The 16,863-nt window shown below is 43.7% G+C and overlaps 1 protein-coding gene across 2 annotated transcripts in view; it reads right to left on the bottom strand.

Moving 5' to 3' along the window:
- The window catches only part of schip1 (schwannomin interacting protein 1), a 240,416-nt gene that overhangs the window by 33,729 nt on the left and 189,824 nt on the right, over positions 1 to 16,863 (bottom strand). Inside the window, exons 1-2 of one of the 2 annotated variants that reach the window (XM_085371735.1) lie at positions 8,284 to 8,341; positions 4,712 to 5,488 (exon numbers count right to left, since the gene is read on the bottom strand). In XM_085371735.1, coding sequence (XP_085227861.1) covers positions 4,712 to 5,488; positions 8,284 to 8,292 — 786 coding nt within the window. In that variant the 5' untranslated portion in view covers positions 8,293 to 8,341. Of the gene's footprint in view, positions 1 to 4,711; positions 5,489 to 8,283; positions 8,342 to 16,863 lie in introns of those variants that run through there. The other variant, XM_085371734.1, reaches the window with a different exon arrangement.

Below are 16,863 nucleotides of genomic sequence, written 5' to 3' on the forward strand. Positions count from 1 at the left end.
TTCCAAACAACTCATTCAACTTTGTGCATGAAAGATTTGTTTCCACATCACAATGTATAAACACGGAAAAGTCTGAGAAGCTGGAAACAGAGCACACTTTTACAAACTGATCACATTCTTCTTTACCTGAGTTAAATGCCCGACTTGCTGTGAGGAATCCAAGGTTAAGCTGAGATGAAAAATATTCCACGGAAAAAAAAAAAAGAAAAAAGGAAAAAAAAAAAGCATCTGCCAGCACTGGCAGACTTTCAGGATACTATGAGAATACAAATATATCCTTTGATATGATTTAGTGAGCTGAGTTTGTGCATGTGTGGACTGACAGGAGACAGAAGACTGCTTTACTTTAAAGCACAGACAGTGAAGTGAGTTGTATAATGAGTGAGTGTGTGTACGAGCTTTGGTGTGTGGAGGGTTGGGCATGTTTCAGCGGGTATCTGCACATGGACACACACTCAAACACAGTGCTGGAGCAGTGTTAAGCCATGGAGGCTGAACCAGACACTAGTGCTCCACCACGAGTTCTCTACACCTGGTTAGAGCCATGCCCCCAATCTCTAAAGTTTCCTCCAACTCATTTACATATTAACCATTTTTTATCCTTTCCTATTTGGGCTGCCTCCATTTTTATTCAAACCACAATTCTGGACTTATGCACGTCCTATGAGCTCCTGTTCACTTTGACAGGTTCTTGCTTATTACAGCTATCGCTCATTTCAGGCCTCACCGATTTGTTTCCCCCATTCAAGACGTAACTCTAGTGCAACCTCTTTATACAGATTGTTTGTACCTATTTATAGCCTTTATAAATGTGCTCGTGACTTCCCAAACCCTGCAATTTCTTTAGTCTTTTACCCGCCGCCTCTCTCCCTCTATACGTGGCACAGTCTGAGTTGTGGGTGAAGGTAGTCGTTAAGTTGTTAGTGGAGGCTGGCGAATGGTTCAACTGCTGAACTTGTACATAAACACAGAGTGCAAAAAGAGAAAAAGAGAAAGCGATCTCTTTCTTTGCTCTTTTCTCTAACCTCTCTCTGATTCCTCCACATTCTTTTATTTTCCACGGCCCTTGAGTGATTTTCTGGGGCAAAGCACTCCACAGTTGTACAGTTTCATCTGGCTTGTGGCCTTTTTACTCTTTATATGGTGTGCCTGAGCGACACTTGCGATACAAGGTTCTGTTCATCACCCTATTACTTCTTCCGACAGCTGGGGAGGAGCAAAGGTGAATCATCACATCTGTCCTAAGATAACTGTTGGCAATATGTAATCTCACACATACTGATAGTTATGCAGTAATGAGCCATTTATGATTACGTTATCAACGATTTAGAAGCGAACTGTAGCAATTTTCTTGGGAATTTACATAAGGATGGAGCACATTCACGGGACATATTATTAAGTTCAATTCAATTTTAATTATATAGTGCAACATCACAACAGCAGTTGCCTTACAACATAAAGCACTTTGAGGTAAAGACCCTACAGTAATATGGGGGGGAGGGGAGGGGGGGGGGGCATGGCAGGCTGAGGGTTAGGGGAGAGAGATTCCAAAAACAACTTTCTGTTACAGCTTTCCAAACTCAGTGTCAAGTATTCAAATCAGGATGTTGCTAAAGTAAAACATAGACTGGTTTTCCTTGAGTTGACAAAATGCTGTGAAACATATGAAGTAAATGCCTCAGCCTTATCATGACGGTGTGTGTGTGTGTGTGTGTGTGTGTGTGTGTGTGTGTGTGTGTGTGTGTGTGTGTGTGTGTGTGTGTGTGTGAGAGAGAGAGAGAGAGAGAGAGCATGCTCGCACTTTTAAGCTTGTGCAGGTGTCAGCACAGGTCCTATATTTTTTTCTTTTTTGCCAGTTTGCCCGTGGGGTGTTTTCAAATTGTGTGAGTAAGTCTGGGTGTGTGCACTCTGAGATTGAAAAAGAACTAGCCTGTAGACACAGATTTAATACTTCTCCAGCACGTACCTCAGAAAACACACAGGCAAATTTCTGCATGCGGATAACCATACATGTAGCCCGAGCCCATTTCTGCTTTTTTAACCTCAAGTCCGGATAGGAAGACTAATGTTATCATTCACCTTTCAGGAGTGCAGAGCTAAATGCAGGGTTAGAGGTAATTTACCCCCGGTGTACTTGAGGTCCCTGCGGAGCCCTCTTTGCCACGTGCCTCCAGATTTAATTAGAAACAACTTTTGAAAAATCCACCGGGCCCCTCATCACCATGAATTCTCCGGACGCCACGCCTGTAGCCCAAAGGCAGACGCTGAGATTACAGGAGCCAAAAGCCACACCCTAAGTAAACACACCTGCAACAACAAGACTTAATACAAAATAAAGTGGAAATAAAACAACGTGCTCAATAACTGTAGCTTTTCATGGCATAGAACACAGTGCAGCCATCACATTTTCCATAAATCTACAGCTTAGTAGTAGCTAATACAACTATTCAGCTGTAATTTTCTACCAGAAAAGCAAAGACACTGAGAACTGAGCAGGATAAATTTGCAGAAAAGCCTTCTATGTGTCCAGTCTGGTGCACTCAGTGCACCATTGATTTTACTGACACTTGAATGTTTTCCGCATTTCTTTACATATATAGAAGCAAAACTCAGTTCTGTTACTACAGCACATTAACTAACCCAGTCTTCAGACACAAAGTGACCGCTACAGATTATTAGTTGTGGACTTTACTGCGTCCCAGTCTTTTTCTGAAGGCTTAGATGCTTTTGAAGCTCAAGTGAAGCATGAATATCTCCATCCCACTGGACCTCCAGCGACATACCAGACAGACCCACCCCTGTGTGCACCAGCTGATGCACTGGTTCACTGGTGGGTTCTGCTTGACAGGACGACTAAATATTTAACAACATTTTAAAAGCACCAGTCTCTCTGTTCTTCCGAGTGTTGGCCAAGACCAGCAGGTTTCAGAATTAAGAGATCTGAACAACCCCAGACACAGAAATAAACCGAAGATATCTTTTGGGAGTGTCAAATTTGCACTTGACTCCTTTTTTTTGCTTGCTAACAGAGTCTGGCCTTTACTGTATATGGAAGCTTGGAGATACAATGAAAGATTAAAGGAACCAAACCATCAAATTATTATTAGTTTTTAATGAATGTGGTCAAATCTGATGGGTATAGTTCTGCAGAAATAGCAAAAGCAGAGTGGGATTGTCCAGGATATATTATTTTATATCTCCTGCCTTTTCCAGTGTTTCACTTCTGCTCCCTGCTCTGGTGGGATTACAACACTAATTCCAATTTCTTATCTAGAGCACTGAAATCTGAGGCCCGGTTTTTCTCAGGCTTTTCCTGGAGAGATAGTTGGATGTTGTGTCACTATCATCATCAAGACCACTTGATCTCTTATCTACTACTCCGAGCCTCGATGCACTCATATCTAAGGCACAAGCAAAGATCAAAATGTCTGAGGAGCATATGCATGATTTCATGTGCTTGTGCAGCTGCATGGAGAAAGTAGTAGCTACATGTGGACACAGAGGCCCTCTTTTGAGAGATTTTCCTCCACCCGGGTCAATTATATCACAGCCCACTGCCTGAGGGGATCGAGAGACAGGGAGAGAGAGGGAGCAGATTTTTCCCATTCTAAGGAGGTGATCTTCCACTTTAAGCTGGACAGCAGGTAATGAACATTGACACAAATGTGGCCCTGAACTGCCCGGTCCTCCTCCTGTCCTTTTATTCCCTCTTTCCTTCCGCTCATCCCCCACTTCTCCCGCTGCATTCCTGACATGCCTCAGGGAGACAGAGAGGGCCTCCAGGAGAGACAAACAAAGACGCACAACACACACGACACACTCACAATAGCACTAGGTTGCAGCCATTATGTGTGCGCATCGGGGGAAAATGCCTTGGTGCTTGCACATCAATAGAGAACACCAATCCAGCCTTTTCATTTGCCCTCACTTAGTTTTACTCTGTGACAACTGGCGATGGAGCTCTAGCAGCTCTAAACAATTTTTTCCCACTCCCACCCTAAATATTTTAAAGTTACACCCTTTTGGACCCATAAACTGACAACAAACCATGAAGCTCTGGCTGAGACTGTGATTTAAACTGAGTAATGCAATAAATTAGTAAGTGAATCATGACAGCCTCTCCTGCTGGTGCTGCTGGTGAGGCATGAAAGGCCTACGGCACCTCTCTGCTTAATGTCAACGCAACACTGACCTCTTCTGGTAGAAACACTACATGGCCACAACTGGTTTTTTTTTTAGAACTTGTAGAAATTAGGTTAGACAGACGTAACTCTCTAAGGTCAGCAACAAATCGTTGTTACAATGCTGTCAGGACTCATCAGTATGAACTCTTAGTCGTAGATCTATAGTTTTAAAGTTGTCTCAGCTAAATCTGTGTACTTCTTGGACATCCAGTTGAATCTGAAGTAAGATGAACTGAAACCCTGTTGCTTTGCTGCCCCACTTCATTTCCTTCCAGCTGTACAGACTTCCATAATGGATAGGAGCTGGGCCACATAGCTTAGCGCTACATTAGCTGACTAATCTCTCGACCTTCCTCCAGCTAACCTGACCTCATGTTTCCTGGGTCCGTCTGACACAGATAACTGCTGGATTACAGCTGCCCATCAGTGCACTATGTTTGATGACCTCTGACACACATAGATAAAAGAGGACAAAATCTCAACTCCCAAAAATAACATACAAAAAAGAAAAATCCTTGCACACTCACTGAGGTGTAGTTGGTCTTGCCCATGTTGTGGTTCTGGTTTTGGTTGAGGTTATGGTTCTCCTGCTCTCTGCACTGCAGCCCAGCCAGGTGTCTCTCCAGGGCTGCCCAGTCCATGGTGGGCAGAGGCTCTTCTTCTACCCCTTCCTCTTCTCTGTATCCTCGCATTATCCCCACAGTCCCCACACTTCCTCCTCCTCCACCACTGCCTCCGCCACTGCTGCGACTCCCCCTGCCTTGACTGGTGCTCCGGTGGCTGGACTTAGGAGTCCCCGTGCCTGCCTGCGGTGTGCCAGGAGATTGGGGCTGGTTGTTCCTAGGCAAAATCAGATTGCCGTTTTGCTTCAGTTCATTGGGGACGGCTGCGGATGACGTGGCGGTGCGTCCGCTGGGGGCCGGTAAGGGCGGGATGGTCTTGACATCCTGGAATTCTTCAGCAAGGCTGCGACTGTTCACTGTCTTCCTGTAGCCTTCACCAGCACTGTCAGCACTCACAATGCCTTCTCTGCCGTCCCCCTCACCAGAGGGCTGTGGAGAGGTATAGTCCTCTCCATACTCACTCTCCCACTCTTCTATCACCTTCTTCTTATACTCTTGGTAGTCCTCATCTTCCTCATAGTCCTCTAAGGTAACCAGGTCCAGAGAGGGGGAGGATTTGTAGTCCTCTAAAGTAGCCAGGTCAAGAGAAGGGGAGCAAGGTGTGACCTTGTTGGAGTTGGACTCTGAGCTGGAGCGACTGGATGCGTCACTCCCCAGGTCCATGCCATCCTCCCTATAATCCTGTAATGAAAAAAGAAGAGACAGAGAAAGAGATTTAGGACTGGGGAGACAGTACCCTAAAGAAAAATGTGGTACAGGGAACATGGGCCATGTTGTTGGTCTGACAGAATCAGTGAAATGACATAAAAAAAAAGGAGGCGTCAAAAAGAATTTAGGGAAGTGTGTAGACTTAGATTAGTCACACGGGTATTGTGGTTTGAGTCGGGCAACCACAAAAACTTCCTGTCCTGCAGGGAACTTCCTTTCTGCACAACATTTTGCAGTCACTGTCTCTTTTGTACTTGTTTTCCTCTCGCCTTAAATTCGCAGTGCTCTGGACTCTCCTACTCTTGCTTGTTTGCCTAACAGATAATCCCATTCCTTTTGCATTCCTGTACATTGTTAAATGTGTATGCGTTAATGGCTTGACACACATAGACACAGCGAAGGCAGAGTCTGTGCGGCCAGAGATGTCAGAATAATAAATGCTGCCATTCCCTCCTACGTCTGCTAAGCTCCACAGGGACAAAACAGTGAGGAGCTGAGAGTGAGTGACAACGACATGTCAGTACACAACACACCAAACTGTGACACGAACAGATGAGTCTGGAGCGGATCTCTAACCTTGACTGCGATGCTCCCGCAGCGCCCCAGTCTCCACCTGACTGATTAGTTCCCAGCTAATGAAAACGTCGACGGTGTTTACAGCCGTCCACAAATCTCAACTTGACCTGAGCCTTCTCTCACAGAGTTAGTCTTGTCTCTAAAGGAGCACATTATCATGGAGCCTCAACACTTTTAAAGCATAATGAAAAGCAAAGCGCACCAAAATCTCTCCCAGGGCAAAGAGAAATTAACGACACATTCCTACGCGACCGCATTATGAGCTGAAATTAATTATGAAGATTGCTGATTACTGGTTTAGACCACAAGGACTTGCAGTAGTTTTGCCTCTTGCAGAAGACAAATGAGAGAGAAATGTTAACACGGTATTATCTTAATGACAAAAAGCTTTCTTGAGACATGGCCACTGGATCACACCTGTGCAGACACCAGGCATCACAACACCATGCAGAAAATATCTACACTGGGGGTGGGGGGGGGGAATGTGACTCAGCATCTTAGAGACTAGATATAAAAAGTGCTGATGTGGTGTAGAAAAATAAAGCCTCCCTCCGCTGAGGACGTTGCATTTCTGCGTGAAATACTAACAGGTCAAAGAGAATAGGAGAGGAGCTGCTGCAGGGATGCTGTCTGCACCAGATACAGGAGTGGGGACACAAAATATAAGATTTTTGTCATGAAGCACAGCAGGTGGTTCTTACCTAGTTAGAGCAATGTTATGAAAGAAAACTTTGGTTGTGTAGTGCATAGCCACTGAGGTGTTGAGACCTTCAGTTTGACTGGAAGGAGAGCAAATTTAGTATTAATTCCCTGCGTGATGAACAAGTTCAGCACAAGAACGTCTCATTAGTTTCATTTCCCAGACAGTAACAACATGTAACATCCCATAATCAGTTTCCTGGCATGAAAAGCTCCAGGAGCTTCTTTGTGTTTACAAATGAAGGGGGAGGACTTAAGGGCGCACGACACTATACCTGCGCTCTTGTGGGCTAATGCTATAGTAATTGATTAGAGCCGTTTTTAGCAGCCCAGTGCGCCATCCGTCACTGTTATGAGATTGTAAAACACAGTGTAACATTTAGGCTTGGAAATGTAGCAAGGCTGTTCGTATTTTCGGATTCGTGATCAGTTTATCAGGAGCTTACAGAAGACAACAACCTTACCGGCTTGCTCATGAAAAGCCTCACCAGGCTTTCATTTTGGTTTCGCCACCCTAAGTAAAGAAATAGATTCAGGAACTGGGTGGGCTTTCCTCCCCAGCGTGGAAAGACCGCTAAGCAGAAGCAGAGTAGCCTATATCCAAGCTACGATCGCGTTTCAAAATCTCGGTCACCAATCCTTTTCTTCAAGTGTTAATTCTCATTTCCTGTAGCCTCCAAACACCGCCGGGTGTCTGCGCGTTAACGCGTCGATACACGACGGTCACGAGAGCCCGATTAAAAATAATTTAATCATGTAAAGTATTTAGAGAAAATAGAATAGAGAAAGAGGCGGAAGGCGCTGTATGAGGGCAGACTGGGGCTGCTAAAGCTGATCCGCCGTGGGATTAAGCGAGCGCAGGCAGACTATAGGCTGGATTCGGCCAACAAAATACGGGAATACATGCAAATTGACAGCTGCACCTATTCCCCTCCATCCCGCAGCAGCCGGGCGGGCGTTTGGGTGTTCGGGGTGGGTGTGGGGGCTGGCCTTTTAATTTATGCCAAAGACTACTCTCACAACTCTGTCGGTCGTTTCCAAAGGGGCATCATCGCATACGCCCAGTCTTTTGCGTGCGTCGAGCTCAGACCAAGTGACATTTCTCCACGCGTGGCAGCCGCACGATTACATCTGGCAACATATTTATTGAAACAGAAACACCGACTGGAACAAGACAGCACTCACGTCATAAGAAATAAATAAATAAAGGCAACCCGCATGTGTTTCTTCAATTTGCACAGTCATTCATAGGCTACTCAAATGATGTAATGTTCCCAAAAAAGTCCCAGGAGGAACCCGATGCCCCCGGCAACAGCGGTGACAGAAACGCCCAGATATCACACAATCACACCGCGGATGTCACCCGCTACTGTGACCAAGCTGACCCCTACTCAGTACCACCATTATCGGTCAAAATTAAAGCCGAAGCCGGGAGATGAGCTAAAAGTAGTCTCGATGCAACATCACTGTCATTTAAACGAATCCATACTCACTGTCATCATCTTTGCAGCTTCCCTTCCACGTCTCAAGACATGGTAAAGTGTAAAATCCCAGCTGTTAGACAACGGCGACGGTGCTGACTCGCTTTACAGCAGCTTTATTTTAAGGGCGGGTGGCGGTGGGGCTGGTTTCGCTGGAGAAATTACAGACAGCCGGCGGATAATTCAGTACAGTCATCGCAACTGAGTGTGTAGTCTACCCACAGAGGAGAGAGCCGGAGTCTGAGACCTCACAGAAAATACAAACAATAACGCGGATGTCTTTAAATCCCAGCAGGTCAACGCTGCTTTCTCTCCTCTTCTTCCCGGCGCGCAGAGATGCCCAGCCGACAGTTTAGCCAGCGCTCTCTCGCTCCCACGTCAGCCGGGAAATAAATAGCCTGTGAGTAAAAGTGCGTCCCCTTACACTGTGGGTTTGCGCACGTTATAGAAATTCCACACAACGTTTATTGCCCAGTTATTACTCAGAAACAAGACTTAAAAACTAAGCGCACTACAAGCATGCCGCTGCTCCCCGACAGACACAGATCTTATATTTGTGGAGACTCTCTCTCTCTCCCTCCCTATTTAAGTCTGTCGCAGCCTGCCACTCTGAGGAGTGACGACGGAAAAACACAACTAAAGCCCAACCTTCTGCACCCACTGACCTTGCAAATGGTCGTAAGAAAGAGAGTGAGCGAGATGGAGAGATATAAAAAGGAGGAAACTATCTAGGTGAATTATTAAACATACTTCTGGTGTTGTGAATATAGAATAGTTTCAGACTTGTTTTAGAGCCCTTATAAAACTCAAGGATATCAAGAACACCCCCCACACCCTGTTGTTACATCTTCTATTTGGCTTCAAACATTTACAGCAAAGACTGTCATTTTCATCTTACACTGAATTACCATTTTAATGGTACACCTAGTGCAATCCAATGCAACAGCCCGGCAATAAATCCAACCTCGTGAAGGTTATAACATTCAGTTTGTGTTGAGATCATGCCACACAGGGGAGTATTCAGGTGATTTACACTAAAGTCTGCATAGCCCCACAGCCAGAGAGCCACGCAAAACGTGTTTAAAAGGCCATTAAAGGTATAAGCAAAGTCAAAACACACTGTAATAACAGCACTTTTACTGTAAAAATAAATACTTATTCAGCTACAGCACAAAAGTGCAAGCTGACTACCAAACACTTGATTGCATATGGCTATGCTGCACTACGGGAATCCTCAGGTATGCTCACATCTATACAGCTTTTCCAAACAAGAGAAAATATTCAGTGAATGGCAGTTCTTTTATTGGGGTCAGAGGTCAGAGAAGATGTGATAGGAAGGCAACAGCAACTCAACCATTCATTACAAGCAAGGTATGCAGGAGAGCATCCTCGAACACAGATGTGCAACTTTGAAGCAGATGGGCAGCAGAAGACCACACCGAGTCCAACACCTCTCAGTTAAGAACAGGAAACTGAAGCTTTGATTCATATCGGCTCAACAAAATTGGACAGTAGAAGATTGGAAAAATGTTGCCTGGTCTGATGAGACTCTGCACTGCAGCATGTAGATGGTTAGGTCAGAATTTGGCTTAAACAACATGGAAGCGTTGATCCATCCCGCTTTGTATCAACGGTTCGGGCTGCTAATGGTGATGAAATGGTGCGGGGAATGTTTCCTTGGCACATCTTGGGCTCCTAAGTATCAGCAGGATAACGTGCCATCTTAAACTGGTTTCTTGGACATGAAATGAAGTTCACTGCACTCAAATGGTCTCCACAGTCACTGGATCTCAGTCCAGTAGAGCACCTTTAGGATGTGGTGGAATGCGAGAGTCACGTCATGGATGTAGAGCCAATAAATTTGCAGCAACTGTGTGAAGTTGTCGTGCCAATATGGACCAAAATCTCAGAAGAATGTTTCCAGCACCTTGTTGAATATATGCCATGAAGAATTAAGGCATTGAATGTGTTTTGGGCTGTTGGATAGACAAAGAAAAAAATCAGTGGCAGCTCTATTTTCCTGGGCAATCACATTTTCAAGAAAAAAATCATCAGTAATGAAAATAATTGTTACTTACAACTCTAAATTGCACTAAATCATATAATTAACGACATCAGTCAGATGGATGTAAGACAACTTTCCACTGTGATTGCAGCAGATGCTCACTTCTTTTTTGGCATGTATTAATCTGTATTAATGTTTATTTTATTTTAATTGATTTACTTTTTTCCTTCGTAGGGACGGCTTTGATTGTATGAAGTCACTAAACCAGTCAAATGAGTTGTCACACACACACACACACACACACACACACACACACACACACACACACACACACACACACACACACACACACACACAGATGTCAGCTGCGGTGTCAGAGCTGAAGAGGGGTTAACACCAACTTGGCATGATATCTCCATGTTGCATTCTGTTTCTTCTTGCAGCAGCTGGTAATTTACATAGCACGAAATCGAGATCAAGCTAAATGTCAATGATAACCCAATCTCAACCACCGCAGGAGTAAAATGCAGTCCAAAGCTTTTTTATAATGAGTGTTTTGATTAGAGGCTGTTCTGTGTCTCTCGAGTGGTAAGCCAAACATCTGAAAATATAAAAGCACTACAGCAATGATGTTGAGAATCTCTCAGTCCCTCACAGCTTTAGCCTTTCTGCACGGCCGGCTGGGCTCTGCAGAGATTTGTAGTTTTTTTTGAAGGATGGGAGCTGTCTTCCGATATGGTGCGTTGCATATATAATAGTAGCACAAAGGAGTTCATCCATATAATAAGAGAGCAGTACTTCAAAGACCCCTGGCTGAGCCTGTCCTTACACTGCAGTAGGGACAGCACTAGTAGGGATCTCCCTAAAGAGGAGACAGCAGGAGTCCTGCCTATTGGTACCACTCCATTCCCCACTGCTGCTTTCAACTCTCTTATCAGCCCTTCCACTCCACCCCTCTGCATTTCCTCCCTAATTCCCCAAAGATTAATCGGTCATAGTCAAGTAAAATGAAGAGTTGTAGAGTTAACTCAGAGCCTGTAAGGCGGATAAACTGCTTTGGGGGGGTTGGGGTTATCCTGTAGAGAATTTGAAGACTGTAAGTTCACATGCTCACCAGGCAATTAATTTATCATTAATTTGTCAACAGGAGGGCAGCATTGTTTAGGTCACTCTTGCACTCACGCAGGCACACACAGTTTGCTGTCTTTGAAGTTTCCATTCCTCTTTAGCGTCAAAGACTCTAAAAACAGTTTTGACATGGCATCCTACCCTTCAGTGGGTTGTTCCACAAAACAATAAAAGCAGCAACAAGCTCAGAGCCAGGAGGGCCAGATGAAGACGTCCATGATCTGTCAGATCAAAGCTCTGTGATGCATGTCCTCATCACACCTGGCAAAAAAAGATGCCTTTTTTTCTGTACTTTTGATTGAGGGGGTGGTCAAAGATAGTTCACCATGCAACACTTCCATCGCCTCAGATCATTCATTCCTCCCACTCTTGTTTTTCCCTCCTCTACTTTACTAAGAAGCAGAGGTGCGGTGCCTGTCAAACTGCCGGTCACCCGGCTTTACCAATCACCGAGGGGCAGGAACACGTGGAAAAACAGCCCATTCTAGATCTACAGTATCTGGGAAAGCTTTGCTCTATCTGCCAGCCTACCAGTCCATCCGTAGCAGATATCTGGCAGGAATCACAGAAGGCCCATTACTGACAGAGAGATAAGGCTGGAGAAAAGAATGCCCCTCAGATAATACTGAAAAGTCAGGCAACATCTTCCTCTGCTTATATCTGTCTCACAGGCATTTAAAAAACAGGGAGCTCCTGACAGTCAGCGAGAAATTGAACCTGTCTCTGGCTTGTCAGGAACTCACTGACTCCAGTGGAGAGACACCAAAAGTGACCTTGGAGGATTCTCTCTTCTCCCTCTCACTTCCTTCTTTTCGGGGACTGAGAAAGGGAGTTCACCCTGAAATCAAACTCTGACTGAGCCAGCTGACAGAAAATGAAGCATCAGAAACATGACTGTGGTACAACCTGCAGATGGGAAATGTCCTGCCTGGTTATGAGTAACACGGGGCAAAAAGAGGCCAGACACTCAACACACAGTTCTTTCACAGTGTCATGTCTTTTTTAGGTGAAGAAGACACAATCCTGGCTGTCATGAAATCTTTATACTTCCCTCATACCCTGTCCACACTTCTACTACCCACTTAAAGCTTTTGTGTCAAGAAGTTGTGCTCTTTACTACGGTGAGTACATATGCAGATTTCTACCCATACTTCGGGCTATGTTGTTACCTCCTCCTCAAAACTGTAACTATATAAAAACATTAGCAGCTCAGCTTAGGTTGCTAGTGGAAACTGTTGAAAACAAAGGCAACTTGAAGCAAGTAAGTGTAAGCAGTCTTCAGTAAAACACATCTAGCAAGGCCATTATCATTGCACAGCTTCTCTTCAAAACACACTGCTCTCTGTCACAGGGAATAAGTTGTGACATTTACACAGAAACTGCATAGCAGTATAAAATGATAACAATGAAAAAACAGGAAATGTTATAAATAACTATAGCTCTATGAATAGTGACTGTGCATCACAAATAAATGAACAAATATGAGCAAAGTCACGTAGGAGAATATAATCAAACATGCAAGAACACAGCAAAAATTGTAAATGTTTAAGACTTCAATATTTCCAAACTGCTGCAGCTCCCTAAGAGTGTCTATTAACACATCCAAAGTAAAATGTTCTTTGGTGTTGGCGTCATTTGAGTGAGTTTATAAAATTAGCTCAACTTGTTAGAGATCTCATTACACTCAAATTCAATTTTTTGGTCACACCAGCAGCGATGAGTCTGTTTGTCAACTGCAGGAGGAAGGAAACAATGTGCAACACTCGTATGTAGTTGGGTGGATTCGTGGAAGCTGCCCATACCCCAACATCATAACAGCTGGACAATGACGCACTATTTTCGAGACACTAAATTATAGGTTATCACTTAACAAGGCACGGGCAGACATATAATGACATACACTGCAAGCCTAACTCAAACCTTAACCAGCAGGTGAGCAGACCTTTGGTGGGCACACCCGCCAGAAGTCTACTGGGCACTGCTCACATTGTTTTTAAAATGGTTTTGAAGTTAAAGAAGGAACCCCTGCAAAGCCTGAAATATTTTATTACTAAATTTGAACATGTTTGAAAAAGTGTTAAAATAACTCCACGAGCAGCTGCTGTAATACGATGACTGGGCAGCCTTTAAGCTTAAAGGAGCTTGATTTGAATCCATCCCAGACCAATTCCTGTATGTCATCCCCGTCTCTCTACTCTCCTGTCTCCTTTTATCCATCTTATCCCCCCAAAAAATGAACTTTAATTCAACACTGGACACAAATTTCAATATAAACCTAAATATTGTGTCAAATGTAATAAAAAATACATAATAAATTACAAAACACTGATGTGATGTGTTACTTTTGAGGCATACTCCTATTCAAATTACAGTTCAATTCTGCAATATAAATAAAAAGCGTTTCAGACTAAATTGTCTGGAAAATCAGTTAAAAACCTATTAACAAAAGAAAACAAGACCAGAATATCTCCAGTACACGCTAAATCTGATCATTCAAAATATAAGCATCACATTATTGTAAAAGTTATATAATAATATTATTTTTTCTTTACAGAACCTAAATTACAAAATGTATTAGGCAGGCAACAAAAGGAGCAGATAATAAAATAACATGTATTCCATACATGCTACATCACAATGAAGCGTTAAACTCTCCCGTGCAGTTCTAATACACCCCAAGTCATTAAAGGACGAGTTATTTACACCGTTATTCATTTTAATACATCAAAAGCCTCTGAGTACATACATCTTTTTGCCACATTTCCTGCAACATGCACACAAAGTACCACACAAAGCAGTTTGTGCCTTGAGACAGCAGCGGCAGGATGCAGACTGTGTGATGATGAATAGTGATGTCAGGTGGCAACAATAGAGGTTGGATCCGTAACTGGCCGACTGACCCGCTGTTCTAAATAGAATGGGTGGCCAAACCATTGAGCCTGGCCATCAATCTCCTTCCCAAACACAATGATGATTTACTCCATTCAAATTACTGGGGGACTGAAAGAAAAAAGTCTGTGTGTGTGTGTGTGTCTGTGAATTTCTGGGTGTTCTTTATTTCCCAGGAAACTATATGTAAGTGTGTGTATGTGTGCTGTGAGGCATAGCCCTGCACTTCGTATTGTGTTTCTGAAATGGTGTTTACACAATCTGTCGAACCCCGATGCCCGTGTCTGACTGCAGCGCTAATACCTGACTGTAATATATTGATCTTCCCTCCTATACTGTATATCCAACCAACAATTTCACTTGCTAACGAAGTGTGAAATGAATTGTGAGAGCAACATCTTGTCCAACGTACATACAAGCACTCACAGCTATTAGATTCATTTAAATGGGAAGCACGTCAGGTTCCAGTCTGCAGTGTAGCATGTGCAGTGTGGACAAACTGAGACCAAATTTGTTTAATCTAGCTTGGTTTATAGGATAAATGGCTCGCTCACAGTGGTAGACAGTGTTTTGCACAGCTTAGCATTCATAAAGAAGCTTTAAATCCAAACTAGCAATTACAGAAAAGACCAGAATATGTGCATATGGCCATAACCATAAAGAGAGATTGGGTGGGAACTCAGACAGTGATAAATGTGAGGAAGGAAGAGTATATAGTGTTACAGAGGGGGAGGAGGAAGACAATTACAGAGATGTAGATGTTGAGGAAGATGAGAATGTCTCTAATGATAATCACTGGCGAAATCAGAATGATTACAGCCATGCTTGTGCTGATGAAAATGATAGTTTCTAACACCATAGTTATCAGTGAGAGGATGATCACGATAACAAACATGATTAATCAAAACCAATACGGTTGGCATACATCTAAACAGCTACAAAGTAAAACTAGAAGCCTGCTAAATCTAGTCAAAGATCGTTATGCTGCAGGGAAGCAAATTTCAGACGTAACCTCCCCAGGGGGACTGCGACCAGCAGAGTTGGAAAAAGTCATCCAAGTCATTAATGAAGTTATGACCATAGTCACCGCTGTGGCAAAAGATCTTAATCGCTTGCAAGAGTCGAGGACCGAGACCTGCTCCCGACCTATTTAGTTGACGGCGCACTAATGCTAATTAGAGTGAAAGAAGCAAAGGTTTGTAATCTGATCAATTAGCTCAGCCAGGGGAGGCGTCCTGTGGGGCCGTGGAAAGACTCGGGCTCAGGACTGTGGAGAACATTTTCCTGAATGCCACAGAAGACACTTGAAGGTTTGCATGACGGTCCTAATGCTCTCACTCCTCTTTACTTTTCCCCAAAACACACTCAGCTCTCTTCTTCTCTTTCTGCAACATGGCAGAAAACATCCACGACAATTTAAGAGTCAGATTATAGAGACAGAGACTCTGAAACTATGTCAGGTCCCAATCCTCAGTCTCTTTCGCTCACTCGCTCTCTGATGCCGCCTGGCACCCCTACTCTGTGGTTTCTGCGCCCTGTCAGCAATACAGCCAGACAGAGATATGCATCCACACTGGCCTGTGCCCATCTCCACGCTGTGCAGTGCGCATATGTCCACACAATTTACTGCCCACACCAAATTCAATCACTTCTCTGGTGTTTTGTGCAGGCCTCGCACCTGCTGTTCCCAACCTCCTCTCATAAACGAATAAACATCCAGAGATTGGAGAGGAAGAGAGAGGAGAGGCAGCGGGAGGTGATTTAAGGAGCAAATTAAACTAGGAAGGACTGAATGAGCTGGAAAAAGAAAGGAAATAGGTTGATGGGTGATATGACAAAAGGAGGCTATTCTATTCTTTGCAGTGAATCTTTTTCACCCAGTCGAAAACAGGCCATGTATTTCACACTAGTCTGCAGGTTTTAGAACCAATCTGGCACTAAAATGAGCACTGATGACCTTCAGCTTATACCCTTTGAATGCATCCAAAGTGTTCTTAAGGTCAGCTATACTTAATTAGAAAGTTGCAGTAATACATGAATGGTACACTGTCTAAATTGGTTATTGATGTCTCCCAGAATCATTCGTAATAACAGAAAAATACCACAACTAATAGTAAACGTATATATCACTGTTATAAGATATATAAGAACCACAGGAAGGCAGAATTGGGGATCCAATGACACAGGCCCAGTCCTGTTTGTATACTACTTGACAGAGGCAGTAACTGGCAGAGCTGCAATCACTGATTGAAATGAAATACACTGTATCAGCATGAGATGTGCCTTCATGACAAAGAAGAAGAACAGCAGCTGTAGTGTCCTTGCTATACTGTCTTGTCTTGAGGTGGCAGCAGGTGGCTCTGGGATTTCAATACATCTGACAGGTCGCTGATGTAACTTACTCTGCAGTGTGAAGTATTATCTTAAGAGCTTTAAACTTTAAAGGTTCAAATAAATGGGTAAACATTGTGTTTTTAACATTTGCGAAACCTTCAGCGAGACCAAATGCAACCTATTTTATCTGGCATGACCGATCAATTATCACCCAGACATTTACATTAGTTTAAAGT

The sequence above is a fragment of the Diplotaxodon limnothrissa genome, linkage group LG14, assembly GCF_057381915.1.
Source record: "Diplotaxodon limnothrissa isolate DT_005_m linkage group LG14, D_limnothrissa_male_GT1.1, whole genome shotgun sequence".
Taxonomy (NCBI): Eukaryota; Metazoa; Chordata; class Actinopteri; order Cichliformes; family Cichlidae; genus Diplotaxodon; species Diplotaxodon limnothrissa.